The 17,122-nt window shown below is 40.1% G+C and overlaps 3 protein-coding genes across 7 annotated transcripts in view; all 3 read right to left on the bottom strand.

Annotated features, from left to right (window-relative positions):
• Positions 1-52: 52 nt before the first annotated feature.
• LOC134031173 (dnaJ homolog subfamily C member 7-like) lies at positions 53-7,331 on the bottom strand. Its single transcript, XM_062474703.1, has 14 exons — positions 7,173-7,331; positions 5,859-5,947; positions 5,533-5,657; positions 5,257-5,370; positions 4,993-5,067; positions 4,730-4,848; positions 4,355-4,508; positions 4,064-4,228; positions 3,383-3,474; positions 3,145-3,218; positions 2,544-2,690; positions 2,169-2,321; positions 1,852-1,926; positions 53-1,740 (listed from the first exon to the last, which is right to left on the bottom strand). The coding sequence occupies exons 1-14, from the start codon at positions 7,241-7,243 to the stop codon at positions 1,703-1,705; spliced, it is 1,491 nt and encodes a 496-aa protein (XP_062330687.1). The 5' UTR covers positions 7,244-7,331; the 3' UTR covers positions 53-1,702.
• Positions 7,332-7,744: 413 nt separating this feature from the next.
• Positions 7,745-14,019, bottom strand: LOC134031763 (uncharacterized). Of its 2 annotated transcripts, none has more exons than XM_062475477.1 (11): positions 13,888-14,019; positions 10,479-13,088; positions 10,182-10,221; positions 9,954-10,097; positions 9,752-9,856; positions 9,495-9,554; positions 9,251-9,358; positions 8,703-8,765; positions 8,424-8,483; positions 7,959-8,030; positions 7,745-7,840 (listed from the first exon to the last, which is right to left on the bottom strand). In XM_062475477.1, exons 2-11 carry the CDS (start codon positions 12,858-12,860, stop codon positions 7,809-7,811), a joined length of 3,066 nt encoding a protein of 1,021 aa, XP_062331461.1. In that variant the 5' UTR covers positions 12,861-13,088; positions 13,888-14,019; the 3' UTR covers positions 7,745-7,808. The 2 variants fall into 2 exon arrangements, with proteins under 2 accessions (XP_062331461.1, XP_062331460.1); XM_062475476.1 differs by having other exon boundaries at positions 13,712-14,001.
• A 303-nt stretch (positions 14,020-14,322) lies between these two features.
• LOC134031436 (zinc finger protein 385C-like) overlaps positions 14,323-17,122 on the bottom strand; it is a 39,993-nt gene continuing 37,193 nt past the window's right edge. For all 4 annotated transcript variants that reach the window (XM_062475057.1, XM_062475055.1, XM_062475056.1 and 1 more), the window contains one exon: positions 14,323-16,043. In XM_062475057.1, the coding sequence (XP_062331041.1) occupies positions 15,813-16,043 (231 nt within the window). In that variant the 3' untranslated portion in view covers positions 14,323-15,812. The remainder of the gene's footprint in view (positions 16,044-17,122) is intronic.

A 17,122-nucleotide genomic window follows, 5' to 3' on the forward strand; every position in this document is an offset into this window, starting at 1 on the left:
TAGTATTGTCACTGGACATATGTACATAACAAGTAAATCATCTCAAACAAAATAAATGTTTACAGAGTAAAAGACGAATCTTTATTTTCCTATTACCAAAACACTGTAGGCCTATTACAGTGGCATATTCATTTTAAAAATGGTACACGGGTACTAGGACCATGACAATGTACAATGTATCAAACGTTTTTCAACGTACTATCCGGCAGCTTGACAGTGAGAATATACTGACCAAACATGCATGACAGGTGCATGACAGGTACATGGCGTGATGATAATCTCCAAGACTTAACAAAAGAGGACCTTGCTTGTCAAGTATCCACTTGCAAATTTAGACACCCTTTAACTGGTTGTTATATTTTTTTCTTCTTTAGAACAAACACCAGCTCATGCCAGTAACAAATAGGCAATATCCTTCATCTCATGTGTGGTTAGATAACAGCTTGCCAGATCTTAGTTCAAACTGCACATTGCAAGGAATCATAAGTCGCTTAGCACATCAAGAGGGAATTTTTCAACCTTCTCCTGCTGATTATGAGCCACATCAGCAGGTTCTGCAGGTAAGGCACCACTGTAGTGGACAGTTGTAATATTGTCCAGTGACGATAAGTGAGGAAGTGGAGAGCAGGTGCATCAATAATGGCATGGAAACCACATAGGACACAGAGTAGTCAACAAAACTGAGAGAAAAAAAATTAAACACTTCACATACACAGATTTTGGCCTTTTTATAGGATAACAGACAAAATGTACTAAAGCAGAAGTAGGTAAGGAAAGAATGTTTACAGCCTATTGACTAGGTAGTACTGAAAAACAGGGGAGACCAATCAACACTATAATTAAGATGGATAAGAATATACAATAAAAAATAAATATACTTATGGGAAACTGAACATTATAAACACATGTATTAACACTTTACATTCCAGTAAAATGTATGAATGCGATGATGTGCAGAAGGGTATATAAATGAACCTGCAGTTTGTACCTGCAGTCTGCAGGAGTGAAAGAAAAAACTAAACAAAAGTAACTGATCATAAACAAGGTTTCCCTCAAATGCTGCAGAGCGCCATTTTCACTTTACACAGGGGTTTGGACCGAGCCAGCTGATCAAAGATCCTAATCTGCCTAATGTTTGTTAAATGAATGCATCATATTCAATAAACTACTTATGAAGATTTAGAGGCCTTAACTCCCAATTAATGAATTTAATAAACAATGTATTTACTTATGAAACATATTCAAGGTACAGCACAAATTATTTATCTATATTATATGAAGAGCTGTGAATTTGGCAATACTGTACTCATTTCACCTGTAGAAGACATGCATTTGTGTTAATTGCGAAAAAAAAGATACTAAGCAAATTTCCTGAGGATTTGAGTTCTTAAACCTCTTAAAAACCCCTTTGTCAGTTTATAATTAAACAACAGTTAATAACCTTTGTTGATAAAAACCAGTTGCCCTGCAGTGACTGCTGGTTTTAATTTGAATAGTTATTTGTAAACTGTGTTTGTGTAGGATAATTCTAAGCATAGGGGGTAACATCTCTCTTTCTGCTATCAACTCAGAGTGTCTTAAGCATGTGAAAGAGATTTGTTTGCAAAATATTTGAAGTATAAAAATCAGGTTGCGAGCGTGCGTCCAACTTAATTTGTCCACCAGAGGGATGCAGCATTCCTTGGAAGTATCCTCTTCACTCTTAACCAAACTGGAAAAAGAAGTTTCCAGGTGCGGAATCTGGAGAGGGGGGAAACGAAAACGAAAAAAGATTCCTTGATGATTAAATACATCAAGTTATTTTTCGTTTACTAAGGTAAAGGAATACCATGCTCAGAACAGTATACATACTTTGACTGGATTCATAATTAAATCCTCCCCCTTGGCCACCAAAGAAGGCTCTGAAAATGTTGTTGGCATCGAAATCTGAGGTAAAAAGCAAAATAGCTACTTTAAATATATTATTCTAGATAAACCTTCTCACTTGCATGAAGAAACTAGAACAAACAGACATTATTTTTAGCCTGGTCTTCCGATTATAGGACCAAAGGTCAAGTGTACCATCATGATCGACCAACATGAGGCAAGTTTGTCCTTTGTCCATGGCCCAATGATCTGGGCCCAAGAGTTTGTCCGTGACCCAAGAAACTTGAGTTTGCAACACTGACCTCCCCCTCCGCAGCCCTCGTCTTCCAGGTCATGTCCGCTGTCGTAGCGCATCTTCTTCTTGGGGTCGGAGAGCACTGTGAAGGCCTCACCCACCTCCTTGAACTTCTTCTCCTCTTCCTTCTGCACCTCAGGGGTGGCTGCACTGTGACGGTCTGAAAGGCAAACGCATGGTTCATTCAAAAAACATTTCCGTCTCAATTCTGTTTCTGTCTCATACAGAGAAATTGAATAATATATATATTTTTTTGTTTTGTTATTAATATCTTCATGGCAAAGCCTCATGAAAAACCAAACGTGAGGGTTACTTAATTATAGGGATTGTTTTTACTCAAGGCAAATTATATATTGCTGACAGTCCCCGCGTGTAGGATTACCTGGGTGATGCATGAGGGCCCGTTTTCTGTAGGCCTTCTTGATTTCATCCTCAGTTGCCTGCTTACCCACCCCCAGCACCTTGTAGTAATCTTTCCGCTTGCTCTTCTTCAGCTCTAACTGAGCGGTCTTCAGTAGGTGCTTGTGTTCTACATAGATAAGGGGTGGGGGAACAGGGTTGGAATTTGAGAAATTAGCAAACATATTAAGGAAAATACATTTTTTTTTAAGGCAACAAGATAAAGTTGGGAAGCGTAGCATTCCCTGGTAAATTTTTCATTAAATAGCCTGCCTGACTGCCTTTTGTAATTAGCGGATAGGAAGATCAAAGAGGGGGTAAGGCCTTTACAGTGCTCTCCGACCCCAAGAAGAAGATGCACAATGACTATACACTAACAGATACGACCTGGAAGACAACCGCTGCAGTGTTGAAGCATTTGCAAGAAACTTGCCTGGGATTGCTAGGATTTTAATATCAAGAGAATGTTTCAATGCCTCTCATCACCTTTACATTCTTGGGCCATGGACTAAGAACAAACTTGCCTCATGTTGGTAGATCATGATGGTATATTTGGCCTTCGGCCTTATGTCCAGGCTATTTACCTTTTGTCTTCTCTGTCTGGTAAACTTTTTCATAGTCCCGCACAGCTTCTTCATACTGTTCAGTGTCCATATAACTATGGAAAAACCACAGTTACTTGTCATGTACACCATAAAAGGACTTGTCCGCCATCCTACGAGTAACTGGGGAAAGAAAAGTCCAACGAATAGCAACACTGTGAAAATTCAGTTCATTCACAAAGCTTTTCTAAAAAGCATCATGATTATGTGCATGGCTTACCACTGGGATCGTCTCAAATAGGCCTTTATGTAAGTGTCATCCAGTTTTATTGCACTTGTGCAGTCTTCGATGGCTTGATCTGGATTCTTCAGCTGAGGGACAGCATATACAGTTCAGTCAAGACACTCACGTATTATATTTGACCATTCATTGATAACCATGACATGGAAATAGGTTTGACTTTGGCGGAGTGGATGATCTAAGGGAAGCTCTAGGGAGCAATAGAGATAACCCCCCTGATGGATAGAACATACAGACAGAAAGGGGGAGAAGGGGATGGTGGCAGTAGCACTGATCATACAACAACCGGGGTGTGTGTGTATCCGCACGGCCTTTTAATGCCGTCTTATCGGACGTGGCCCAAGGGGCTTGTGCTGACTAACACGGGTGTGGTACTGAGTGGATGACGCACGCTGCCCGAGTGCCATGCCTGAACTAGCTTAGCTCATGTGCCGAATGAGCAGATAGAACAGAGTGGGATTGAAGAGAAGTGAATTAGGTGGTTGCATTATTCAACAAAATCATCTCACAATACTGTCCCGGTACCAGCCATCCTTGCTTATCATTATCCCCATCTTTCATTCTTCCTAATGGGCCTACAGCATATGAGGGATACCTAAATTAATAAATAGCTGGATGCTTGGTTGCATCCTGATGACAATGCTGTAGTCGCAGTCTCACCTTGGCTCCCACAGTGCCTCTGTTGCAGTAGAGCTTGGCATTGGTTTTGATGTTGTTGGGGTCTATTGTCAGGGCCTCCGTGTAGAGCTTGTACGCTGCTTCGTAGCTACACTCCTTAAAAGCTTTGTTGCCCTCTTCTTTCTTGGCTTTAAGAGCTTTGGCATTCTGACGGGGTGGAGAAGACAACATAACTGAACGCACGTAATATTCACAACAATTAACTTCTTCAGACTTCATTTCATAGATGCCAGGAAAGTCTAATTATAACACGTTCAAAACGTGTACACTCACTCTGCAGGCGAGACGAGCTTTCTCGTGGTCTGGAGCCATACGAAGAGCCTGAACGAAAAACTGCACAGCTTTATCGATGCAGTCCTCGTAGTACAGACAAAGACCACGTACGTACAGTGCATCTCCATTGGTGGAGTCCATGCGCAAGATATCACTTGGAAAGAAAACAGCATTTAAGGAAACCTTAATTAGTAGCCTTTTTTACAAAAATAACATTATAGTTAATATACATCATGGTTGATGGTAATGGATTTCATTAAGGCAGCAAATTAATTCACATCCAAAGTGATATATACAGATCTCAGAAATCTTTGTATGGGAAGTTTTTACACAACAATTCTTTATATAAAGCAGTGTTTGTAAAATCCTGAGTACCTGGCCACAGACTGGGCTTCAGGGTAGCGGCCTAGAAGAGCCAGGCACTCTGCTTTGAGAATTTTGAAGCGATGACAAGCAGGGGCCAAAACCAGGGCCCTGTCCATACAATATACCACCTGCAGCATGGAAAGACAGATGTTAGGCAACCAACCACCATGAGACAAGAAGAAAAACATCAGCAGCCCTGATTGGAATGGACTGAGGAGAGCATGAAGCATCATCATTCTCATTGGTTGGATTGTATGTCAGGTGTAACATACCTTTCTAAAATCCCTCTTTTCAAATCCAAAGTCGGCCATCCGCTCATATTCCAGGACTGAAGATGCGTTTTTATGCTGAAAAGCACAACGAGGATTAACCTTTTAGGGAGCTTGTTTCTTGTAAGACGTATATATTATAACTTTTCAGACCATCTACAATTGAGATATTTCAATCAGTCAAATCAGTTGGTTACTAGCCAAAGGACTATGCCAAACTAAAACAGGTGATATTATTCGCTACTTATTGAAGCTACTTGGCTATACCTCCTGACGCGCCTGGCCGTTGCTGGGCTCGAGTTCCAGAACCTTCTGAAAGCAGCGGCTGGCTGCCATGGCGTTTCCGAGTGACAGGTGGCACTTCCCCTCTCGCAGATGGCCCTATGGTAAGATGAGTCAACACATTAATACAACAGGTCTATAAAGGACAACATGATTCAACTACTACAGGGTTCAATTGTCAATCATAACATTGGAACAGATAAGACAACCTATACATGACCAATTTCCTTTCTTGCGATGGCACAATTGCTGAACTCTGACCTTCATGAAGCAGTCATCAAGACGCACTGCCTGCTGTGAGTCCTCGAGAGCTTCTCGAAAACGGCACAACATCATGAGGGTGGCTGCCCTGTTTCCATAGTAACTCGCATTCTTGGGACATGCATCTGTGAAGGGCACAAAGTGGTTCATTTCTCAACTAGGACAGTAATGCTAGCAGGCACCAAGATTTCAAAGTGAACACATTTAGCATCTTAGTTGTCAGTCATACTTATGAGTCATGGGGCAAAGAAAAACAGCATATTTGAGGACCAGACTTGCCACTTGTTCCTTATGTTGAGTGTCATCAAGAATACTCTGTTACTCACCGATGGCCTTGGTGTAGTAGTTGAATGCCTCAGAGTAATCCTTCTTGACATAGAAAGCATTTCCCTGTTCCTTGAAGCCTTCTGCTTCACTGGGGAGGGTAAAAGATAACAGAACAACTAGGTATGAGTGTGTGTATGCTATAAGACAGGGATAAGCCTTTAAGGACAGTAGACAAGACAGACATTTGTGATCTTAAGTTTCGTTTTGATCGGCTACAGCGTCGCTTTATTTACGAGGCAATTTGATCCTCTTTATGTAATCCAAATCATGGACATGTCCATCCCGGTCCAGGGGGATACAAAATACAACTTTATCAGATGTAGTCTGTAACATGCTAATACATATGATCACCTACTGTAGCAAGCTAACGTTAGACTGGTTATGAATTTAGCTGTGCCATTTAGCTAGTACTGTAGTGGTTGCAGCACCGGCTAACTACTAGCTAGCACTAGGTTAGCTTCACTAGCGGTAGCTTGCTGTTGCAAACAAATACTAGTTACATTGTCAATCAGATGGACACTGTATTACGCTTCTGACTAAATGTTTTGATGATAAATTAGCAATCTAAGATACTGTTCTGTATTGTCGTGTATGTAGTAGCTAGATTACAGTACAGTTACTAAACACGATAAGGTCGAAACAGTTATGGAAGGTTCTCGACTTGAGCGTGATTGTCTCATGCGTCTCACTCAACTTACTGCCGGTGTTTAGCGTTACCCCTTCAATTCACCTTCATAAAGTTCGGCCTAATTTAAAGATCAGGGAGTTTACAAATTACAACAATAGCTAGTCAACTAACGGATATATGTCATGGTAATATTACAGTAGTTGCCCGTCTAAACATTAAGACTAGAGGAGGCTTCGGAGAATGTATCTTAGTAATCTTGGAAAGGTTCGGTCAGCTAGCTAGCTAGCTCTAAGTACAACACAGTTGGTTGGCTTTCTGGGAGACGTTCTTTCTTATAGCTAGCCATCGACTTAACTCATCGTCCTTACATCTACTATCTATTGTTATTTGTCTATTCAGACAAGTAATTTCATCCTAAAGCTTCAAATATTTAACTAACTACCCAACTACCTGCCAGACTAGCCATGCGGATGGCTAGGCAGCATTGTGCTGCTATTCAATTGTATGTTTTCTAGCACTAGCTAGCTTGGTTATACTCCTAGCAGGACAGTTTGGTACTACTGGTAGCTAGGCCTTAATAGAAAAATAGGTCAGTAGGCCACCTTAGAATCGTAATCAAACTTAAGACAATCAAATTAAATAATTACATAAACTCAGCAACTTTGATCAAACACAACATATTTACCGCTCCATATCCTCTTCGTTTAGGATTTCTACCTCAGTTTCCATAGGCATGTCGATGTCAACAGCTGCCATTTTCCCCCGCAGAAGAACGAGGGAACGCAATTTCCTGGGTGATCAACTTCATTGGCGTAGGACGTCCTTAATGTTCCATCAATTCCACAAACAAAGCTGCAAGTAGGCCTACTGAAAGACATCAGGGACTGATAGATCATTGTTTTTGATGGTACCATACCATTAATATACCAAACATGTTTTACGTTTCAATTTTTGGTCAGAATAGCAAGTTGAGAAAAGTATCTATATAATGGGATCTCATAAACTTAGTTTTATTGAAAGTGGTTCATACTCCCCTCTAAGGGCCAGTAATGAGACTATCATGAATCAATTGCAATGGGATTGTTCTTTTTCATTGTCAGAACAACATCTAATTGTCCTGGTGTGTGCCACACTCAGTGGATATTGGGAGTTTTCTATGGGCATATGCCTCCTCCACATGTGCACAACAAATACCTACATATTCTCTTCAGCATATAATATTCTATTTTGAGTAAAAAATAACTCAGACTCAAGACATAGCAGCAAATATTTTATTAGATTGTTGGAAAGTAAAAACTGTAACATCCGTTTTTGTATTCCTTCACATATTCATCTGGTCTCGGTTTCGCATTTCTGAAAAAAGAGTGGCAAATGAGATTGAAAAATTAGAAATGCCTCGCCACTTTAAATCTGATTAAATTTTCTTCACACTGCCATCTCTGGAAAAAAATTATTTAAAATGAAATAATACCTTCCTGCACTCTTTTGATTTCTTGACGACACTGCTCCAGTTCTTGTTGAAGGATAAGGCAATTGGCACACACTGCAGGACAATTGAAATGAAAACCTATTCAAACACCAATACCAATGTGCTGTGTAGTTTTGAACAAAGTATCACAAGAGGCATTATGAAATGATGAAACACTGGATTAACCCTCGTGCTGCCTTCGGGTCACATGACCCAAAGGTTCATAACGAACCATCGTTGTGTTTACCCAATTTTACCCAATACAAAAACAAATTAAAATAATTTTCTTTTAACCTTTGCAATGTGGGGGGTCTGAGACAGCCCAACGGTTAAAAGAAAATGCTTCACTTTGTCTTTGTATGCGGTAAATCTGTCGCAATACGACGGTGGGTCACAATGACTGATGGGTCAGAATGACCCGAAGATAACACAAGGGTTAAGTAAGCACTTTTAACATGAGAGCCTTACCATCTGGGGAGTTAGAGGTTTGGGTTGAGACTGATGGAACAGCACCCCTGGTGGTGGGAGCTAAACAAGAGACAAGTGCTAAGTAAATGAATATTTGCTGCAACAAAAAACAATAATAAACAAATAATATGTAATAATATCTATAAAAGGCAATAGTTTAAACAATTGGTGTCATTGTCTCTGTGTATTATATATATTTTTTTACATTTAGTAAAAGATGCCTTCACCATATCACCTTTAACCATGCAGTTTTTCACATCAATAAAACAAGGATCTCACCTGCTTGGTAAATCGACTTGGTGGGTTGCTTTGAAGTCAACGTACCAGATAAGTGTTTGATACCTAGTTTAGACAACATGGATAAAAACGTTAAACACAGACAGAGAACAAGTGTTTTCAATTGAAAACAAAGTACCAGTTTGAACAACATGCATGTTTAGAATCAGAATCAGAATTCGGTTTATTCGCCATGTATGTTATACAAACACAGAATTTACTGTGGCAGGGAGGTGCAAAACACTAAACAGATCTTAAATTAAGTAAAAGTACAAAAGTTTAACTATTTCTAAGAACTAAACAATCTAAGAATAAAACAATTTAAATATAAAATATATATAAAAATAAGAATAATGAGCAGCGTGAATGGTCAACATAGTGCAATCGGATACTGAGATAAAGTGGCTTATGCATACTGAATTGCCATTAGATGGACTTATAATAGTTAAATAAGTGAATGAATGTCAACATTTAGGGTTTTAGGTTATTATTAGCCCTGTTAATTGCCCTCCACTGACAAAGGACCCATTGTAATGTGTGCAGCACTTCACCAGGGTTCTGTTTCTTTGGTACAACTGCCAGGCTAGATGCAGGTCTCTTCGGGATTCTAGCTCCCCTTGCAGGCTGAGCTCCAAAGCTTGTGGATTGGCCCAGAATTTCTGCATTTATGAAACCAGACATTTCTCTTTGTATGTATCTTCCTATGGATACTAGGTTACAAAAGCAATTCTACAAAACACACAGTACCACAATTGCTGAAAATATGAAACATTGGGTTCAATATAATAGCCTTACCATCTGGAGGGTTCGCTGGTTGGGTTGAGACTGATGGGACAGCACCCTTGGAAGGGGGGACTAAAGTAGAGACAAGAGCCAAGTCAATTCATATTCGCATCAGACACACAGCACAACACACAGTACCTGCATTCCATCACTAAAAACAAAAATGATCCTACTTCTATATCTGCAGATCTACATCTCCAAAAGCAAATTTCATTAAATTCAATTAAAATTTTAAAAAAATGTATTCTATCTAGATGACTAATATTTACCTATTTTTTTCCTCTTTGCCAATGGGAAGGCCTCACTGCTGGTCAACAGATGCTTCTGGCCTTGCTTATGTGTTTGTACAGTCTTAGATTTTGACCTCAAGGCAGCTGTGGGAAGGATTTGCAAGTGAAATGTGTGTGCTACAGTGTGTGCTACAGTGTGTGCTACAGTGTACAGAGCCATTTACAAAACAAATGAGCATACCTGCAATGCCACTTGGTTTGTCATTGGAGGACACTGCGCTGGCCCTTTCTGGGAGGGGTATTGGAAGGGGCAAAGACCTCTGAATGCCTGACTGTAAGCTACAGGTTGGACGTTTCCTCAAGCCAATGGAAGGCAGCTTGGATTCTATAGAAAGATTTTAGTGTAAGATAACATGCAGTATTGTTTACATGTATATCATAGAACCAACTGATTTCAAAGATTGCCTACCTGGAATTGCAGTATGTACACCCAAGGCCGAAATTGAACCCTAAAAAATAAAATACATAATATATATTAATACATATACACACACAATCCTACAATATCTCACTAGAAATGTATTTTAATTTAATATTAAGAGGGCCAATGTACAAAATGCTGTGATCAAACGATTCCGAAAACACATGGTTGAAACTAATTTCAACTACACTGTTATGTGCATTGAAAAAGCAATTACATTTAAGTAAAAAACCTTGAGGCTAAATGTTGTTGTCAAGTCTTCTTCCCTTAGTTCCCCATTCATACCTCCTGTGAGACAGCAGCTGTAGCATTTCTGGAAGCTATGGCCCGAGTGATCCTTCTTGCATCTGGTAGAGCAAAGACTGGTAGCTCTGAGGTACCTGAGGTGGATGACTTTGTTTTTGGCAGGCTAGCCAAAGATGGAAGCTGGGATGCAGGTCTAGTAGGGGGTTTCAGTGACCTGACATTGGTGGGGGCTCCGGGTTTAAATAATGTCTTCCGATTACTGATTATGTTGGATTCGGTAGGTAACTGTGTAGTCGGTTTAAGTAGAACATCACTACAGCGCTTTTGTTGTTCATGTGAGGTTTTACCTCCTTCGCATTCAAATTTTAATTGGGCTACTCTGGAATTAGGCATGGGTGTAGAAGTGATCAGTGAGCTGGAATTTCCTAGTTCTAGAGTGCCATCCAAGCTGAATGTGGCTTTATTGGTTTCCGTTTCCACACTCTGATTACACAGACTGTCAGAGATGTCTTTCCAGGACCGATCTGGCATGGAATGCATATTCTGCTCACTGTTGTCAACATCAGTAGTAAATATCTCAACAGGCAGTGATGGTGGAGTAATGCTCAGGGGAATCATAAGGTTATTCTCTGCCTTGCCATTAGCTTCTGCCTTTGTGCCAGTCAGCGGCAATGGAATTTGAGCTTCATTTGCATTTTTCGGAAGGCCAACCATCTTCACATTATCCTCTGCCTCAGTGCCTGTACAACTGACTGTGTCTTCCGTCGTTTTGGTTGTTTTATCGAGCTTTGGAAACATTGGATCTTCAAATGTCTTGTCGTGAGGACTACCCATCTTGACACTTTCTGCTGACTCTGAAAATGTGTCTTGGAGTTTCATTGAAGATTGAACGTCAGCCGCTTGAGTATCAAAGGTGTTGTTCCTGGTGCTAATCATTTTGATGCTAGCCTCTGCCCCTGTTGTTGTAGAAAGTATTGCCATTGAAGGTTTGGCCTCTACAGCCATGTTCTGGTGGCTAATTGATTGACCATTAGTCTCTGTGGTCATGCCACTGAATTGGTTGAAAATGTTGGTTTCAAAAGTGTTGTTCTGGTGGGTAGCTGTTACCCCATCTGTATCATCCACTGTGGTTGCAACACTAAATTCCTCTGGAGGACAAGCTTTAAATGTGTTTAAGGGCTTTTCCATCTCAGTAGTGGCAACATTAAGGTTTGATGTGTGAGCTTCAAACGTGTTGTTCAAAGGGTGGACAGTTTCCAGGAAAGTGGTTGCACTATTAAGTGGAGGATGTAAAGTATTGCTGAAGGAGCTCACGGTCTTGACGTTGGTCTGTGGTAACTCAGTAGTTGAGACATGTTTGGGAAGGGTCATCGTTGAGTTTGACCCAATTTGGAGATCCTCCGTTGATTCCCCACAAAGGTTAAATGTGCCCTGCATCATTTTGCTGTTACACTCGGCTTCAGTCATTGGGAGCGGCGTTTCAGACATCTCTACAGTCCGATTCTGTATTTCACACTTCAGTGAATGTTTCATTTCTGGTTTATCCTCAAATGTAGATATATTGTGAGTGCCATCGAGACTCACTCTCGAGGAGCTTGAGCTATTGAGTGACATGGTTTGCGTTAAATTGCCCTCCGCAGCTATAGGTTTGTCAACCTCTGCCTTACTGACCACCTCTTCCTCTAATCTCATGGATACAGGAGTTTTGGGAGGAGAGCTGAAATCATTCATTGTGCTGTTTACAGTTGCATCCCCGACACTGATGTCAGTAGTGTCAGAGAAAGTCTTATTTTTCACAGAGGGTGGCAGAATATGAAGCAGTTCACCTCTTGCTTCAGTGGCGATTTCTGGGACAACAAGTTGACTTGACTCACTGCCTATGCTTGAGTTTGACAGAACTTGGACCTCACCCATCACATCGGCACAAAGCTCAAGGGAGTTCATTGTATTGTCACACTTTGCAGCAGATGTTGAAGGAGAGGATGGCTCTGTCCATGAAGCAGACCGGACCACCTCTACAGTCAGATTTTGCGCTTCACTCTGCGGTGAATAGCTCACACTATCGGTTGCTTCAAAATCTTCGTCTAGAGTTTTAGGTTTAAAACTGGCAGAATTAACTGTGCAATTTACAGATGCATCCAATAAAGTGATGTTTTCATCTGCAATCATAGAGGGATTCATTAGAGTGTCCAAGTAATTAGAAATACTTTTTGTATTAACAGCATCTGACAGGGCCTTCACTTCAGGTGGTACAATATAGCGTGGTCTAACCCGACCACCTGCTTCAGTTGAGACCTTGGGAGCAAAGGTATAAGAGGTGGCCCTGGAAGGAGGAATATTTTCATTGCAGTCATTCTCCACCCATACTTTTGGACCAGAGGTACTTAGGTTTGCTGTTTCCTCAGTTGGTTGACTGGCCATAGACCTCTCTGAACTGCTATCAGACAAGATAGGCAAGTTTTTCTGGTATTTCAAGATTTGTAATTTATCTGCAGGCAAAGATTTGGTAGAATGTGACTCCTTGACATTAGTTGTATCTTTCAAGGCCCTTTTCTGCAGACCAGAGCCATGGTTAAGATTCAGTGCTTTCTGACTCAGAGAGTTGTGTGTGAATCCCTGGAAAACATCCAGATTCTCCTTATCCGTGGTCTGTAAGAAAAAGAAATGGAGTACCACTTTAAATATGAAATGAAATAAAATGTTGCTTCCATCAGTCCTCGCATGAATGGAAACGCATGCTTGGTGTTACCATCTCACGAGCTACTGAATAGGTAATGTGAACGAAGGTTAAGAGGAAGTTACACAATAAAATACATTACAGTAATATAGCCGGAACATTTAAGTGTTTATCACACCCTTAATCAAGTTAATATACTGTACAACAATATAACATAAACTTTGTCGTTGACCTCGGCATCAGATTAAGGGAGGGATAGCGGGTATGGACTATTTGACTGCAGATCAAGAAGCCGTTATGTTCAAATCCACAACTGTAAAGTACTGTACTGTATGGCTGTGGATAAAAGCGTCGACGAAAATGTGTATCTTTTAGCTAGAAATAGCCTACCTTATGACACAATACGTTCCTGTGTTTGCTTGGCTAACAATAGCAAAAGTTTAATTTAACTTATGTCTATCAAATTATTGTCACACTGTCATTGATAATGACTGCTATTCTAGTCTGAGGCAAAACTTATCAGTACATTTAAATTATTACAGTATAGAGATAACGCTAATTGCTTCATGGTAAAATTGTAATAATATTAGCTTACCATTATTTGGGTTTCCAGTGGTAATCAGCAACAGTACTAATGCTAGCTTGCAACAGCACTGTTTGCTACTGTAGCTAGCACTATGTATTTGCTAAAAGAAACTGCGTCAACGTAGCTAACCACTGCGATTTAAGTGTAAACAATCTTCTACTGTAGCTGTTACTGCTGAAACTCACCCGAGATTCTTGATGAAAAGTGAGCCAGAAAGTATGTTTGTGGTAGTTTCAGTTGTTAAAAATACCAAATAAGTGAACACCCACAACAGGAATCCAATGCCCGCTGCGAGTTTCGAAAAATGTCAGTTCTTTACTGGATAGGACATATTCCCACCAATAGGGAAATAGAATAAGCTGACGTAAAACTGTAACCAATGAAATTGTAATTTTGGTTCTTACAGCAGACCAATCCACTGGCGTCTGCCACAACGTGGCACTTCTAATTCACCAAAAATGACTTCGCTAAAAATTAACAATAACGATTAGAAAGTGAATATAGCTTAACAACACTAACGTAGCTTAAAATAAGGTTGTCCCGTTAAAATGTTTTCTTTTTGTCTTAACTAGGCTGGTCTGTGACAATGTGTAAAATCTAAGTAGCACAGGAAACAATAAAAAAAACAAATAATTTTTCTTTATAAGGTCATATACAACTATAACAGTACATAGACATTATCGAGACCAATAATACTGTACAGTATTGCAATGGATGGACAATTAGGCTACCCATGAGATTCACCATTTGACATTTAAATACAACTTCAAAACACATAATATTGCTTAGGCTTTAAAAGTTCTGCACAGCAAAAGGAGATGATGTTACAGGGGGGTGATAGCAGCTTAAAAATACATTATCTTTATTGTTTTGTGAAAACACTCAGATTTGTGAGCCAGCCAACATGATACTCAGGCTCTATATTGCACATTTTGGACCAAAGCCAGCCATGTGTCAGTGAACTGTGGGTCTCTTTTTTTCTACTGCGGCTGATTGTATAGAGATGCACAGACAGAAAGACAGAGAGAGAAAGAGAGACCAAGCTATGGAAAGTGCAGAAGCTAGTGGGAAAACCTTTGCTCATCTTTCTGCAAGAACTTTATTTTCTGAGATGCTAACCATCAAAACTAACTATCAAAAAACATTATAAGCCTCATTCTAACACAAACCTTAACCAGTGTTGCTACCCTAAACCAGTTTTGCAGTTTAACTAAGATGTACTGTCAGTTTATTAATTGTGCCCCAAAAAATAAACATCTCTCTGTATCAGCGTATTGTGCCATTTCAGTGTTAGCCTACTGCATATCCCATTATGAATTTTCTTCTGTGTCCCCTGACGAGTCAGATGTAGGTCTGTAGTCTTCTCAAGCTTATATGTTTTTCTTAAGATATTAACACAGCTCTCTGGATTATTAAAAGAACAAACATTAAAAAACACAAGTAAAATGGTCTTTAAGTATTGTTTGGACTAATACTGGACAGGGAAATCTGAAGTTATACTCCCAGAGCACAACAATGTCAATACTCTACAGTAAAGGAACTATTGGCAATGGACCCACTAACATACAAAACATAAATATACACATTTTTTAACACAATCTAAGAATTTATCATAATAAAATCATCATAGCTTCCAAAAGCATCTAGACCTCGAGGAGAATGAGTCAATAGTCTTTGGAGAGCGTGGAGTAGAGGGGTGACACTCTGGGGCAGACCGTCGGGAGAGTCGGGAGATTTCCCGAAAGGCCGGTCAAACGGCCGCTGCATAATGCAAAAAAAATACAAATATAATAATAATAATACACGGCCGTGGGCTGGTCTGCGTTTCAAAGTCCCGTCCCGTTTTTCAGTCCCAGTCCAGACCTGCTGTGGGGGAATGACCCCAGCCATATCTTATTGTTCTCACAAGGGTATTCATTCACAAGAAGAGATTCTTTAAGTGACCTGAGCCTGTGATACTTCGCATGCTGGTATGCTGCCCTCACTGCATAGTTTTTCTTAAGTAGCCGCTTAGCTTGGCCATCAGGCTCCACCAGGTTATTTCAGTCTGGTTTAACATTAGTTAGATCAGTCCGGGAAAAACAATGCTGTTGTAGTAAGCTAAGGTAAGCTAATATGGTGAGAAGATAATAGGTGCATGCATGGCTCTCAGGGGCCCCGGGGCGGGCCTGAAGAGTGCGGGGCTGAGCAGAGGGGTCTGGATGATGGTGGAGGGGCTTGGTGACGGCCGGAGGGTTAGGGGGCTGGAGGCCATGGTGCACAAGGTGGCTGGGTTCAGATGACTGGCCAGAAAGCCTGCTGGCAGGGTCTTGGGCAGGTGTTTCTGCAGAGCTAGTTTGGTCTGGAAAGGAAAATAAATACAATAGGACTCTTCAGTTATGAGGTTTTATTCTTGTGTTCTGTAGCAGTGCTGTAAAAGAATCCTCTCTTGTTAGCTAAATACTGACTGATTGACTAGCCCATGTCTATGCCATAAAAAGAACACTAACACAACTGCATCAATGTATTAACTACTGATAAATCAAATTACATACAGTAGCTTACTTATTTTCCTTATCAAGTCCAATACAACTAACAGTAATATACAGTATATTCTGATTCTGGTATATGTTTTCTGAGCTAACTACAACATTACCGTCAAAAGCAATGTAAATCCCCATTGTAGAGTGTAAACCCAGTGTGAATTTCTGGCAACCTCAAAGACTGGCCTAAAATATCCCAGACAAGAATGTGTCTAGGGCCCGAGACAATGCCTCTTGCCCAACAGCTGAACAAATACAAACTAATTTGTGTGTGTGTGTGTTTGTGTGTGTGTGTGTGTGTGTCTGTGATAAAGTGTATGTGTACATGTATCTTTGTGCCCATGTGTAAGCAAGTGCCATATTATGTTTCCTATTTATGTGCAGACAACAGACCTCCTCTCCAGAGGGTTTGGTCTCACCATTTTGCAGAGATATTGTTGTGATGGTATTATTGGGAAGAAGACTACAGGTGCAAGTTCTTTCTCAATCAGGAATGATGCTGGATAGATTTGAGTTAATTAAGCCCACAGATGGGACATGGAAAAAATGTGTATGTGTGTGTACATTTTGTGTGTGTGTACACTACAGTATGTCTAATATTGTGTGTCTCTGTGTCGGCATCTGAGATAATCATGGTTGGCTTTTGAAATGGGCACAAAATGCATATTTTAGGTTAGGTAAGGACACAGATTGACTTTTTAACTTGGGCTTTTAAATTGTAGTACATAAACATGAAAATCGATTCTCACTAAAAAATAGCATGTCTAAAATGATTTCTTATTGCATCTGATAGAAATGCAGACATTTTCAGATTTGTGGAATCTTCATAGCTACCTGGGTGTTCACTTTTTAAATTAGGTTAATTGATCATTTATTCATTAATTATATCAATTATATT

The sequence above is a fragment of the Osmerus eperlanus genome, chromosome 12, assembly GCF_963692335.1.
Source record: "Osmerus eperlanus chromosome 12, fOsmEpe2.1, whole genome shotgun sequence".
NCBI lineage: Eukaryota > Metazoa > Chordata > Actinopteri > Osmeriformes > Osmeridae > Osmerus > Osmerus eperlanus.